The sequence below is a fragment of the Gymnodraco acuticeps genome, unplaced genomic scaffold, assembly GCF_902827175.1.
Source record: "Gymnodraco acuticeps unplaced genomic scaffold, fGymAcu1.1, whole genome shotgun sequence".
In the NCBI taxonomy this organism is placed as follows: Eukaryota; Metazoa; Chordata; class Actinopteri; order Perciformes; family Bathydraconidae; genus Gymnodraco; species Gymnodraco acuticeps.
The window spans coordinates 309,826-324,462 of NW_022990999.1; the positions used below are offsets into that span (position 1 = coordinate 309,826).

The following is a 14,637-nucleotide window of genomic DNA, read 5'->3' on the forward strand; positions in this document are numbered from 1 at the left end:
AATTAATTAGAGGTTTTGTAATTAATTAATCGAAATTAATCGCATTTTTAATCGCATATAAATATTTGACCTGAGAACAGTGAGAAGCAATTTTTTTCACATGGATTTTAGTATACCATTAGGCGCATTCACACCGCAGTACTTTTCCCACAAAGGTTCATGAGAACTTAGTTCATGAGAACTCTTTGAACCTGGGGGAGGATTAGGCAAATGAAGCCGCTGACGTCACTTCTTCTTCTTCTGCTTTGGGTTTACTGGCAGGCCGCAAACCACTTCACGGCGTATACTGCCGCCCAAAGTCCCCGGCCGGAAGTCCCCGGAGTTGGGGACTGGCTTCAGTAGAAGCTGCTGGGAGTCCCAGCAGCTTCTACTGAAGCCTTCCGAGTAAATCGCCAGAACGCCGACACCTCCTCATCTCCACCGCTCCCATGTTTTATTTTGTGTTGCCATAAGTTAGTCTCTCTGCGTTTCTGCGCTGGGCTAATGCTAATGCTAATAATGCTAATGCGAGGATAATAAAATGGCGGCTTCACCAAACTTTTTGGGAGTTTTACGGGGCGTGGTTTGCAATCCGCCCAGCCAATCAGAAATATAGCTCTTTTCTCACAAGAGAGCCGTACGAAAGTCCCTGCTCTCTAGCAGCTCTCTGCTCTCTAGCAGGGACTTTCGTGGGGGTAAAAAGGTTCTCATGAACTAATTTTAGTACCGGCTCTTTTTGGTGTGAACCATAGACTGTATGGTGTGAACGCGATAAAAGAGGCTAACGTCCACGCTAGCTGCTATATGTTTTGCATTGAGGTGATACTTGAGGCTTGATGTGCTGCGGTGATATGCGAATTCCTTTTTGCATAATTTGCACACAACCGTGCTCTTATCGACGCTTCCATCCGTCCGTTTTTTAAAACAACATTTCCCACTGTTGTTCACTGTGGTTTGTTGTTGTCTGAAGTCATGAACGTTAGTTGGTGCTCCAGTATAATCGGTACGCCTGAAACTCATCCAGTGTGAAACGTTCCGCGGTGCAAAAATAAGTGCGATTAAAATGCGTTAATTTTTTTAACGCGTTAATTTTTGTGTAATTAATTAATCTTAATTAACGCGTTAAAGTCCCGGCCCTAATAATTATCCTTGTGTTTATTTATTTGTTTGATTAATAAACACAAGTTGGAGTCCGTCAGGACCGAGGTTGGAGCAGCTCATTTGCTTTAGAGAATATTACACCTGGAAGTAAGTATTCTCTCCGCTTCGCTTGACAAACCCCGTGATAGTCAGCTCTGTGATTGGAGAGTGTGCTCCGAGGGTTACGCCGAGCGTCGAACAGCACTTGAAATGGGATGGAACCACGGCAGACTGTCAAAAACTGGATTTGAACGGGTCCACCGCGTCCCCCCCTATAACATTTAATTAATAAATGGGTGAAAATCATAGGCGGCGCGTGAGGCTCAGGTTTGGGAAGGCGAAATAACTTTTTTTTCATCTTACGCTGCCCGCCTCCGGCGTCTATAGAAAAGAGATCAACTCAGTGAAAGCACTGCCTGCTGACCGATCAGAGCTCAGTGTGCAGAGTTTAAATCTATCAAGTCATATTACAGGAAAAAGGAAATGCAGTTTGAACTGCCGTATGCAGAGAAGACGCCGACGTGTCGCACTTATCATTCATATCACACTGACATCACATCATCTATCAGATCATCGATCTCACAATATTTCCTTATCTGAGTCAGCTTCTCGAGCCGTATCTGGCCGTGCAACACTTAGTTACATTGTCACATATACTGTATGTAGACGTATTATTTTAAGCAACACATTAAGTTGACGAAACACTCAACTCAAATGTAATAAAGTCAGATCCACTCGTGTCTAGATGGGGCAGTGATATCATAAAACTGTTGTACGCTTTCAAACACTCGGTAGTTTATTTTTTAACGAGTTGTTCTGTATTCTCCTTGCAGGTGCAACTATGTGGCTTGTATCCTGGAATATATGTTTAAGTCATCATGGATGTTTAAAGTTCATATTTGTCTAACATTAGTTTACTTTTCATTAATGAAGTATGATGTTGCGCTGTCAGTACACTTGTCCCTGTTTGTGATTGGTCAAATGTAGCTAACCCCGCCCCTTTCACGTGAACGCGTTCTCAGCTGGAGAGAGAAACCCTGGCTTGATTTACCGAGTTGATAACCAGCGTCGTAGGACCGCTTAGCGAGATCTCGTTTGTTTGGGTTAGTTAAGATAACTCAAACGTATCCAGGGTCTGTTGAACTGGCTTCGTACAGGGCACAGGTGGCTGCATAGCAGCGCTAATGTGAAAGACACACACATTAGACATTATATTTTTATTTTACCAGGATGCAGTTACAAAAATATTTGGGAAGGCTTAGCCTTCCCTAGCCTACAGCACCCGCCGCCCCTGGTGAAAATTGCTTGTGCCCATAATAGCCAGCATTAATATATATACCCACATGCCAGCTAAGGTCAGAAGAGCTTTATTTAACAGCTGGTCTTATGTTTGTGACCCTTCCTGTTGTTAATTGATAACATTACATCACATTACATTAATTGATAAGCCAGAAACATGCACTTGTCAAGGTTCAGAGGCAAATTTTGCAAATATGGCAGTAGCCATCGATCATCTTAAGATAAGATATATTTTATTGATCCCAAGTTGGAAACATTTGCGTTACATCAGCATGTGTAACAGTTGTAAATATGCAGTGGTGTTTATTTGTAAATCATTTAGTATAATCACACAAATTCTGTGTTTTATATTTAACAATTCTGTGTTCTTTATTTATTGATTGTTCAATACCTGACAAGGTCGGAGATTAAATATCTACATACATCTTATAAGAGTATAATACATATGTATAATATCAGTTAAAATAAGTGCTTCAACATAGTTAACATTGCTGGAGGTATGCACAAATATTGATAGATGTCTTGTTATGCACTATTGAGGAACCTGCGACCCAAGTTTTTCATTCAATGCATAACTACACCGTTTGTGAATATGATATGTCAATAAACCTTAGAAAATCTTGAAATCTTGAAAGGGATGTGCAAAATAGTCATTATATACAGTATTTAATTAACTATTAGCAGAGAATAACGAGTAATGAATATACTTTATAGGGATCCTATTAATATCTATTAATAAAAATAATGAAATTCAATAACATGCTTTAACCACTAGGTGTCCCTTTATATCAGCTGTGCACCTTTATGGTGTAAATACAGCCTATCTACCAATTGGATCAAATATAAAAGTCATAAAAGTATAGTGTTGATACTGCAAGGAGACGTATTGTGTGAAAAGAAATGTAAGATGTTGTTTAATTGCTGATATATTTATGATCCACGTCACGTTTTCAGTTCCTCATGTTTGTCTAGAAGTCTTCTCATCAGGGCTCTATAAATACAGAACTACGGCAGATATGTAATATTTAATGCAGCCGAACCGTGTATTACAATGCCGTTATGTGATGACTTTCAAAGAGAAAAGCAAGCACACTCGGAATAAAGTATTATTATTTTTTTTTAAAAATGTTTTCGGTCTGTTTCCGGTATTTGTTAATGACGATGTGCTGTGAGATGTGAGACTGGAATTGCACAGGGGAAAATAACGTATCTTTAGATGCGGATTTTGTTAAACTAATACGTTTGCGCTGTGGACCAACAATATACATTGACGGGGAAGGGGGTAGCAATAAAGATAACACCATTAAACAGTTACACAACATAACAGAAATAATATCGATAGCTGCGTCCCTAGCAACCACCTTGGTAACAATGAAAACGTTCTATGGACGCAATTTCCTGAAGTAATCTTCGTAATAACTAGCAAACTAAAGATCATGTACATCCACTGCACACATAATCTGAAATAACAACTCATATTTCTCGCATCAAATGACATCAAAACGCATTTTAATGGCCAAACTAACTTTAAAATAGGCATTTTCCACCGAGAATAAAACGAAGTTCGGCCATGTTTTTTTTTTCTGCAGGGAGAAATTTGAAGATCATGTGACATAGACGCCAGCCATTGGAATGAATGGTGAAAAAAAACGGGGTTTGTCAAACAGAGCACATGGTGAAGTCCTAAACGATAGCTGGGGATTCTGGGTAGTGTAGTGTCTTCTCTTTAATGATAAAAACCTAGAGGACATTATTCAACTTCTGAAATCCTCCTCTTGCTGCCTTGATATTATTCCAACAGGATTTTTCAAAGATGTTTTGCCTTGCATGGCCTCAGATCTACTTCATATAGTAAACAAATCTCTTCACTCAGGTATTTTTGCACAGGCCCTGAAAACTGCAGTCATTAAACCGCTCTTAAAAAATAATAATCTAGATGCTTCAGTAATGAACAATTACAGGCCCATATCAAACCTCCCATTTCTAGGTAAAATCATTGAAAAAGTTGTTTTTCAACAGTTGAGTAATTTCTTGCATTTAAATAACTGTTTTGATGTGTTCCAGTCAGGCTTTCGTCCAAACCACAGCACTGAGACTGCTCTTGTAAAGGTCTTTAATGACATCCACTTAAACACAGACAGTGGCAGAACTTCAGTGTTAGTATTATTAGATCTCAGTGCTGCGTTTGACACTGTTGACCACAGCATATTACTAGACCGACTGGAGAACTGGGTGGGACTTTCGGAAACAGTTCTGAATTGGTTTGAATCCTACTTAAAGGACAGAAACAACTTTGTTTCTATAGGTAAATACACATCTGAGTTGACAAATATGACATGTGGGGTTCCTCAAGGCTCCATCTTGGGGCCTCTTCTCTTTAACATCTACATGCTACCACTGGCTCAGATAATGAAAAACAACAAAATAAGTTACCATAGCTATGCAGATGACACACAAATTTACGTAACAATTTCACCAGGAGACTATGCTCCAATTCAAACACTGAGTAAGTGCATTGAACAAATCAATGACTGGATGTGTCAGAACTTTCTCCAATTAAACAAAGATAAAACTGAGGTAATGGTTTTTGGAGCCAAGGCAGAACGTATAAAAGTTAGCGCTGAGCTTCATTGTGCAATGTTCAAAACAACAGATAAAGCCAGAAATCTAGGTGTAGTCATGGACTCTGACCTGAGTTTCAACAGTCACATTAAAACAGTTACTAAATCAGCCTACTATCACCTAAAGAATATATCTAGGATTAAAAGACTAATGTCACAGCAGGATTTGGAAAAACTTGTCCATGCTTTTATCTTCAGTAGACTCGACTACTGCAATGGTGTCTTCACAGGTCTCACTAAAAAATCTATTAGGAAGCTGCAGCTAATTCAGAACGCTGCTGCTCGAGTCCTCACTAACACTAAGAAAGTGGATCACATCACTCCAGTTCTGAAGTCTTTACACTGGCTTCCTGTGTGTCAAAGAATAGATTTCAAAATACTGCTGCTGGTTTATAAAGCACTGAATGGTTTAGGCCCAAAATACATTTCTGACCTCCTGCTAAATTATGAACCATCCAGATCTCTCAGGTCTTCAGGGACTGGTCAGCTTTCTGTCCCCAGAGTCAGAACTAAACATGGTAAAGCAGCGTTCAGTTATTATGCTCCAAATATCTGGAACAAACTCCCAGAAACCTGCAGGTCCGCTGCAACTCTGACTACTTTTAAATCCAGGCTGAAGACTTTTCTTTTTGTCGCTGCTTTTAATTGAACTATTCATATCTTAGACTGCACTGTAACTTTTATCCATGTACTTTTTTCTTTTAATGTTTAATTGCACTGTAACTTTTATCCATGTATTTTTTTTTAATGTTTATTTTATTAGCTTTTCTTTTTAATGACTGATTTTAAATGCCATTTTCTTAATCTCTTTCATTTTTTGTAAAGCACTTTGAATTGCCTTGTGTTGAAAAGTGCTATATAAATAAACTTGCCTTGCCTTGCCTTGCCATCCTTTACTCTGAAAAAATATTTGTTTCTCCGACTCGAAGGGGAAAAATTGCACACAATTTAAACCAATCAATGTTGTGTAATTAACTGGTGTTTTTTAGTCGATGAGTAGTGCAGATATCACTGTAAAATCAATCGACAGTAAGGGGAATACTTACTTCCGGGTGTACAATTCTCCGTTATCCAATGGGAATCAGACCTGTTTTTTAAATGAAATCTGACGGCAGGCAGTTAGCTCTGATCACCTAATGATAAATGTGCCACACCTAATCGCTGGCCATTCAGCCACAGAGCTCCCTCTATACAAATCAAACTGTAGACGGTGTGAAAGCACCTATTGTTTTAAATAATGGTCGGAATGTGACCTGTGAGCCTTCTGAATTACCGTTGGACAGCACATTCTAAACTAAAATGTTCAATCAATAAAGTAACATCTTATCTTAATAATATCTTCATATTAATAATAATAATAAATCATACAGTATGTGTCCGAAAGGGAGCAGGAGGAAGCAAACACAAAAATATACAAAAAATATACTGCATATTAAAGCAAACGATTGTAAAGGTAAAAGTATGAGCATAACAAATAAAGAAATGTAATGTAAACATTTACATTATTATTATGATTATTTAATATATAAAGACTATATATTATTGAATTACAAGATTAGATATACTTTAGTTGATCTAAAATATTGATGTGTTCAAATGCTCTTCAAAACACAACTGCAAGTCCATGAAACTTGTCTTTCTGTATTTATGAATGAAGCGCCATCTCCTGGTTAAAACCGGAAATTGAAAATCTGGCAACGCCCTCTTGGAAAATAGTGGGAGGGCTTAACATTCCTCGATACTGGTCTTAGGCAGATCGTAGGCAGGAGCAGGAAGCTGTAAACTGGAGTCTGAAATTAGGTGCTACATCTGTATCATGCAAAATGCACTTTGTGATGTCTTTTATACATAAATGTGTGTCCGCGGTGCGTCGGGGAACTCACGCAGCGTCAGAAAATAAAACCCTTTCTATTTTCCTCCGTACCCAAATCTTTTAAAAACGGCGGTACAACGAGCGGATACAGATTTGCTGCCGATATGACGTGAAATCGGCAGCGGACCCACAGAAAGTTGCTATCAGAAACAATGCCTGACGTGTTTTGGACGTAATCTCGTCTTTGTTTACATTAGCAAGTCTCGCTAACACTCAGAGCTAACCTGTACTGTAGAGCAGTGAGCGCCCCCTAGTGGTCCGTGAGTATATTGGTAACATTTCACATTTTAAATAAATAAATAAATGTAAGTCTTCCACACTCTCGCGGGAATATCTCCGCAATGGAGCGAGCTTAAGTTTCATATTTAATGAAAAAAAAACAGCGATTTGTAATCTGTTCTAGAAAAACGATGTGTTTTTGGATATTTGTGGAGTTAGGTGGTCCGTGAGTGTTTTTTATTTATTGGTTAAGTGGTCCTTGGTATGAAAAAGTTTGAGAAACACTGCTGTAGAGCACATGTGTTTAAAAAGCAGGAAATACTCACCTTGTGATAAACCCGCAAGAGAAAAAGCATTTGAGCTCCCTACTGTTTCAGAAATAATCCTTGATGTGGTTTAGAACAGGATGGTGTTTTATCACAGCAGAATTTAACTTTATCCCCGGTATAATTCTGATCAGGCATTAGCTCCGCCTCCTCTTTTTTTTTAACCTAAGGACCCAAAATCCGCGTTTCTCTAACAGGGCTGTAATAGAGGGGTATGAGCAGTATGAGGCATGGCTACAATGGGTGAACGGTTTGGTATTTGAAGCAAAAAACTTCACAGACATGTTTTGTATAGGTATGGCCCTACAATACAGAAGCATGTTGCCCATAAACTATATGTCCCACAATGCATCTCATTTTGTGACATGCGTCCTAGACTTCTGCTTTCAGACGTAGTTAATTATGAAGTTATTACCCTATCAGATAATAATCCAATGCAGAGGCAATATTGTAATATAATACATTATTTCATATATATTATGTATTTATATATGTATATAGTTACAACCGGCCCCAACCATAATGCTAATGTGGACCACGATGAAATTGAGTTTGACACCTCTGGTTTAGATAGTTCACTTTAGTCTAAGTTATGTCAGTGGGTCTCAAACGTTTTGATCACAATTTATGTAAACAAATATTTCCAAGGCACTCCTTTATAATTATTAGGATAAATAAAAACAGGTTTGAAATCATTCCAATGTATACTATAGGACAGTAAACAAAAAATATCGTTTAAAACTGGAGAGATAAAAAAATATGCATAAATAAATGTTAACTGGTAAAATATAATATAACAATGAACCACAAAAATAAAATAAGTTAGCCTACATTTATTTGTTATTGGCTATGGTAGGTTATTGGAAATGTTCACATACTTATTTGATTAATAAAATGCAAACCGATCTTTTTCATATGGGTGTTTAGAGTTGTACCCCCTAGATCTGTCTCTAGTAATTGGGCGCTCAAAGTGCACCAGATTGAAGCATTTTACTTTAAAATGAGATGTGACGACCACCCCCCAATTAAAACATGTTCATACAATACTAAATACATTTGAAGCCTTTTTATATGAGCTGTACACCATGTCAATACGTTTCTCTTTTTGTAGAGGTTCTTCATTGCCAGCTAAAATCTTGCCTAGGGCAGCAAATTGGTCAGAACCGGCCCTGGTGTCATCCCACAGCACCCCCCATTTGAAACATGTTCCCACGGCTATGATCATAAAGCCTTAATGCAATCAAATGTAAAACAAAAAAGTTATGATTGTGTCTAGCTAAAAAGACACCAGAGACTGCTTTGGATATTGTTACTATGCAAGGACAAGTAGTTGAAGTGGTTACCTGTTATAAATACCTTGGTATCTGGCTTGATGATTGTCTTACTTTTAAACTTCATGTCAATAACCTGCTTAAAAAGCTTTTTCAGAAACAAGTCCTGTTTCTCATTTGAAGCCAGGAAAAGGCTAGTCACTGTGACCTTTTTTTACCTGTGCTGGACTATGGTGATTTGTTGTATATTATTACTGTAATAATATTACGTATGCCGGTAACAGAGTAGTGTAACGCGTTACTTTTATAATTTAGTAATCACACTACAGTTACTAACATTGCCCCGACACGCGTTACTTCGTTACTTTTATAAAATAATCACACTCACTGACAGACTAGAGGGGTTTCCGCCGCAGGTTTATATACATGTAGGCCTATGTAATCTGCGCGACTTGCGAGACCACATCTCCACGTGCAGTGCTGCATAAACATGGCTGAGTCTTTTCATCTGTAAACTCCCTCAACGGGGCCGCTCGCTCTCTTTTGTTGATCGCCCTCTCACGGGTGAACAGTTCAATGTCCCGCTTCATTGTAGGAATTATGCCATGTCTCTACCACTTTAGTTTGACCATCTCTGTTACTAAGTTATGGAATACTAAATAAATAAGTAATTAGATACCTTACCGTTATGCGCTCATAAAGAATGATAAGAATAATGCGTCTTGAACTGGTTTCATTAATTAGTGTCTTGACGTTTCACAGACTGTTAGCTTGTTGTGTGGCTGGTAGCCTATTTTAGAGCATATCAAAATAAATACTTGTGTTATGTCTTCCTTAATGCAATAGTAATTTTGGGTGCAAGTGGAGTCTCGCAGAGGCAAAACTGTGGCGCGCTTACACTGTAGGTGCGCCGCAGTCTGCGTGATCTGCCTGTAGGGGCGGGCAGGCCCTGCGAGTAAAGTAACGAGTTACTTTATCTAGAGAGTAACGAAGTAGTGTAATATATTACTTTTTTTAAAGTAATATGTAATATGTAGTGCTGTCAAAATTATCGCGTTAACGGCGGTAATTAATTTTGTGAATTAATTGCGTTAAAATATTTAACGCATTTAACGCATGTGCAGAATGGCCCGCCCCATACGTGCCACCAGTGGCAGCGCCAGGGTATGGCTGGGGTAGGCTACACCCATACCAAGAAATGGCTTAGCCCCACCTTGAAAAAGGATGTTAAAGTAAGCAAAATAAAGTCTGCCAACTCGCGCGGAGTAAATTGCACAGACAGCAGTTAGTAAGATTGATTTCAGTAGCCACGGTTTTGAAAACTTTTGTCACGTAGTGATCGTCTTCTCAATAGAACATCTTTGATAACGGCGTGGTGTTGTTGCAGGAAGTCCCGACGGAGAATACTTTTGCTGTAGTACAGGGGTGCACATAACTGGTAAGCAGGTTATGTGCGTAATCTGAAATGCGTACCGTCACTTGTGTCACAAAGCGCATTTGTGTACCGACGTACTTGTGAAGCTTTTCCAGAAGGCGGTTAGATCACCGGACGACAGAGTCGGTCTCCGTGTGCACAGACAGAGCTGCTGTTAACGTCGGTCTGTACAACGGAATTGTGCCAAAACTACGCCAACCGGCTGCGGAGGGAAACTCCCCCCCCCCCCCTTCACTGGAGAACTGCGCTAAAACAGCTGATCACAACGTTCACACTCTGTGGTCAAGAAGTACTCTACGAGCCGCCGCCGCCCCCCCCCCTCTGTCGACTTTCCTGAAGTACTCCCCCGTTGATAGAAATCAACACGTAATGAATTAAGACCCCACGGTTTGATGATTGATAGGTGTGTGGGTTGTCTTTCATTTTGACACACAGAAAATGTTATAATAAACATAGATACTGTATGTTAAATGGATATATCCGCCTTCTTTCCATTCCCACAACAATATACATAAATAAATGGCATATTTTGGAAAATAGTTCGAATGGTGATTAATCATGATTAATTAATTTTTAAGCTGTGATTAATCTGATTAAAAATTGTAATCGTTTGACAGCCCTAGTAATATGTAATATATTACTTTTTTTTAGTAACGACCCCATCTCTGTATATGAATGCACCTGCCTATTGCCTGAACAAGTTAGATGCCGCCTATCACAGCGCACTGAGATTTGTCACAAATTGTAAAGCACTTACTCATCACTGTACCCTGTATGCCAAGGCAGGTTTGCCATCACTTACTGTACGGAGGCTCAGTCATTGGTACACGTTTATTTATAAAGCTTTGTTGGGTAAACTCCCGTATTATATCTGCTCTCTGATAACACAGAGAGTTGCAATCAGCTATTGTCTGAGATCGCATGATGTAGTATTGTTAGATGTGCCAAGAGCAAGGACTGTCTTAGGTAAGACAGCTTTTTTAAGGTTTGAAATGAAATGAAATGATTGATGAAAGTAGTAAATCGGTCAGATTTGACCCAAAGACAACAGGAGGGTTAAACTTCATGATACTACCTACCAGAAGTGAATACAGTACATACCTATGACAGTGAGGGTGATGCTGCTGGAGGCTAGAATCACTCTGCCTTTGGAGCTCCGGTCATAGATCCCCACATGGCACTCATACAGGCCGTCATCCTCCATCTGGACCTCAGGAAGCCTGTTCACGTACACACAATTACACACATCATAGAGGGTCTTTATCATTTCCCCTTACAATTTCATCATCTCAGATGTTGAAGTGAGATTAGATCATTTTCTGGAGATTAGTTTCCCCCTAAAGCTCTGTCTTTAAAAACATATGTGTTAATATAACACAGCTTGGCTTGTCTCACCGCACAGTGGACTGGTAGACCAGATCCTCAGGTCTGCGGTAGTCCTCCATGTTGGAGTAGTTGGTGTTGTACATGGCATCATAGGTGAATATCTTCTGCTTTGCACTTCCTCCTTCAGTCACCTGAGAGGAAAACCAACATTTATTACCCTCACTGACTCTGAATACAGCAGACCATGTAGACATGAAGTCCAATATTGTGTCTGTGTCGTGGAGCAGTGCAGCAAAATGTTCTGTGAGGTCATTCTGGAGGACTATCTTTATCTCAGCCTTCCATCAACTGATTTATGGGCATTTCACTACTCTAGATAAACCAACCAGCAAATCATGGCAGTGCTGTTAAAATATTTAAAGTTTTTCCTCTCTGCTTTCAGATTTCATTTTAGGTGACTGGTCCCTGCCAGGGTGTTCTCAGTCAGAATTTGTGAAAAGTATGTTCAACTATGTCTCTTCAAACAGGTATGTGGGGACAACATTTGAACCTGTTAAGCACTGAGCCTGTTTTTCAGGTCTCAGGCTCAAAAATGACATTCCCAGAACACCTGACCATATCTTCCCTTCTAAAAGGGTTAAATTAATAATCTTTGTTCTCAAAGTAATGATAAACCTGTGAGTTGGATGTAGAAAATTCAGAATCAATATAAATGTTTTTTATTTTAAAGAAAATTCAGATTGAACATAGTAAAAAACTGTAAATTATAGTGTCCGTCCAAAAATTATTGTTTACTTTACTTATATGATGGTAAGGTAGACTAAAAGCTTTAGGAATCCAAAGTAAAACATATAATAAGTACCCTGTATCAAGATTGCTGCAAAACAAGTGACATTTGACCTTTTTAGAGAGGTTTAGCAAAAAAGAAACACTTCTGGGGTCATTTGTGTGGATTTTCTATATCTCTGGGCCATTGGTCGATTTTGCTGATTGACATCTCTTTCTAACCGTCAGAGCCAATGGAATCGAGGGAAAGTTCCCCATACACACACAGCTTACCAAATAAGGAGTGAGAGAGACGTGTAGAAAAACCGGAAGCTGCGCTAACCTCTGGTGGCTCCCATTAGCAGCTAATTTTTCTTCTCCGATTTTTGCATAAAAATGTAATTATGGATTATCAATACTTTTTTCAAAGTGACAGACACATTGCTGTAACCTATGGATTAACCTTCAGCAGCGTTTTTTCTCGTTTTAATGCCATTGAACACAACTCGTGTGTTGTCTGTATTTGCTTTGTCACGAGTTCAGATCGCTCAGTGATGATCCTTATATTTCTATAATCTGTGGACTCTCAAGATGTTATCTAAGCTTGTTTGTGCAGATCCAATAAGTATATCGATCAGTGTAGCCATGGCCGTATCTACCATTGAGGTCACCGAGGTCCGGACCTCGGTAATATTTTCCGAGCTGTGTATCTAACAAAACTTGTGAAATAATTGCACTAAACAGGGTTCTTTGTAGTACTTCCATTTACTGACCATGGGGGCGCTGCATAACTACGTAGCCTCGATTAAAGCAAACAGAAGAAGACGACATGTATCAACAAACCACCGCAGCCCGGACTTGTATCGGAGCAGCGGAGGAGTGATGAGGTATCTAGAGATCTGAGTCCAGCGGGCTGCTTGTGTTTCTGCTCATCAGGACATCATATGACCAGCAGATCCTGTGTGAACGCACTATGTTGGTCAGTGGACGTCCGACAACATGCACACTAACTGATATTGCAGCTATAGCAGGGGCGGATCTACGGGGGGCAAGGGGGGCAGCTGCCCCCCCACTGTAGAGCCTTGCCCCCCCAGCTGCCCCCCTTTTGTTTCCCTAAAACTGTACTAAAACAGACCTACACTATTTCCACAAGCTTCTCAAGCAACGAAACAAGCATTACATTAGTTAAAAGTGAATCATTTTAAATATCATTTTAGGCCCGTTAAAAACGCAGCTACGGCCCTGCATTAAACTGCGGAGCGGCGTTCACACAGACCGCGGCTCACAGAGCTGCAGAGAGGGAGCGAGCTGTCCCAGCGCCGATGGGTCAGCTTCCCCTGGGAGCATTTCCCTTTCCACTAGTTTTGTTTTTACTAAGGACGAGAGCTTGAAACTAAATATTAATAAAACGCTGCCGTTTGAATCGATAGCGTTTAACAGATGGCCGCTGTTTGGGGCGTTACGTTACAAAATACTACGCAGACAGCGTTAGCTGGGAGATCGATCACTTTGCTAAACTATGTGGTAGCCTACTATTAAATCCACGTAAACTACACATCACAGCAATGAGGCCAGATCAATGAAACCAGGATACATCCTTTACTGTAAAAACTGGATCCAAAACAGCTGCCTGTGTGCGTTTGATAAATACTTTCTGATGATATGCTACTTATTAGCTAGGCTACATGGCCCCAGTAGCGTGGGGTGGGGAAAAATGTAGGGGAAGCCAATGTTTTTGGGTCGGGGGGGGGGGGGGGGGGGGGGGGTGGTCAATAACGTAACCAGATGAGTGATTACAGCGCCCGGTAACATTTTACACACATTTGTATCATACAGATGCAGGACTTACACACGCCTGTTATCTAAGCGACAGGTCCGCATGCACTCTCCAGCTGAAACTCTCTCGTCTTATTAATTTAAGCATTTTCTTATTAATTTAAGCATTTTCTTATTAATTTATGCCAACCTCCACCCACCAATGCAATACCAGCCGCTCAATGCGCAGTGCAGATTCGGTAATTAATAAATAAGAAGCATTCATTCACAAACTAAATCAGGAGACCTTTAAAGTTTTACGTTCACATCAAAGTATCAGTATGCGTTGTGTTGATAATGGACGAGACCCGCCGAGTCAGCGTAAAGTTGAGACGATCTCTGTTTAATGTCTGAATCTGATAACAGATAAAATGATCAGTTTTACATACATTTCCCTCAGTGACTCCTCTCATTGCTTGGAACGTTTACAAAAAGGGAAGAGGAAACGTGAGGGACACAATATATACAAAAAGTAAAATCACAAAGAAAGGAAATTAAAGTCCTCACAACAATAAACTCCTGAGCACAGCTCTCCGACCTTGCCAGGTATTTAACATTCAATAAAATG

The 14,637-nt window shown here is 39.7% G+C and overlaps 1 protein-coding gene across 1 annotated transcript in view; it reads right to left on the reverse strand.

Annotated features, from left to right (window-relative positions):
* Positions 1-11,686, reverse strand: part of LOC117559265 (immunoglobulin superfamily member 21-like) — a 43,871-nt gene extending 32,185 nt beyond the window's left edge. The window contains exons 1-2 of the mRNA XM_034235949.1: positions 11,559-11,686; positions 11,265-11,383 (exon numbers count right to left, since the gene is read on the reverse strand). Of these exons, the coding sequence (XP_034091840.1) occupies positions 11,265-11,383; positions 11,559-11,632 (193 nt within the window). The 5' untranslated portion in view covers positions 11,633-11,686. The remainder of the gene's footprint in view (positions 1-11,264; positions 11,384-11,558) is intronic.
* Between the last annotated feature and the right edge of the window lie 2,951 nt (positions 11,687-14,637).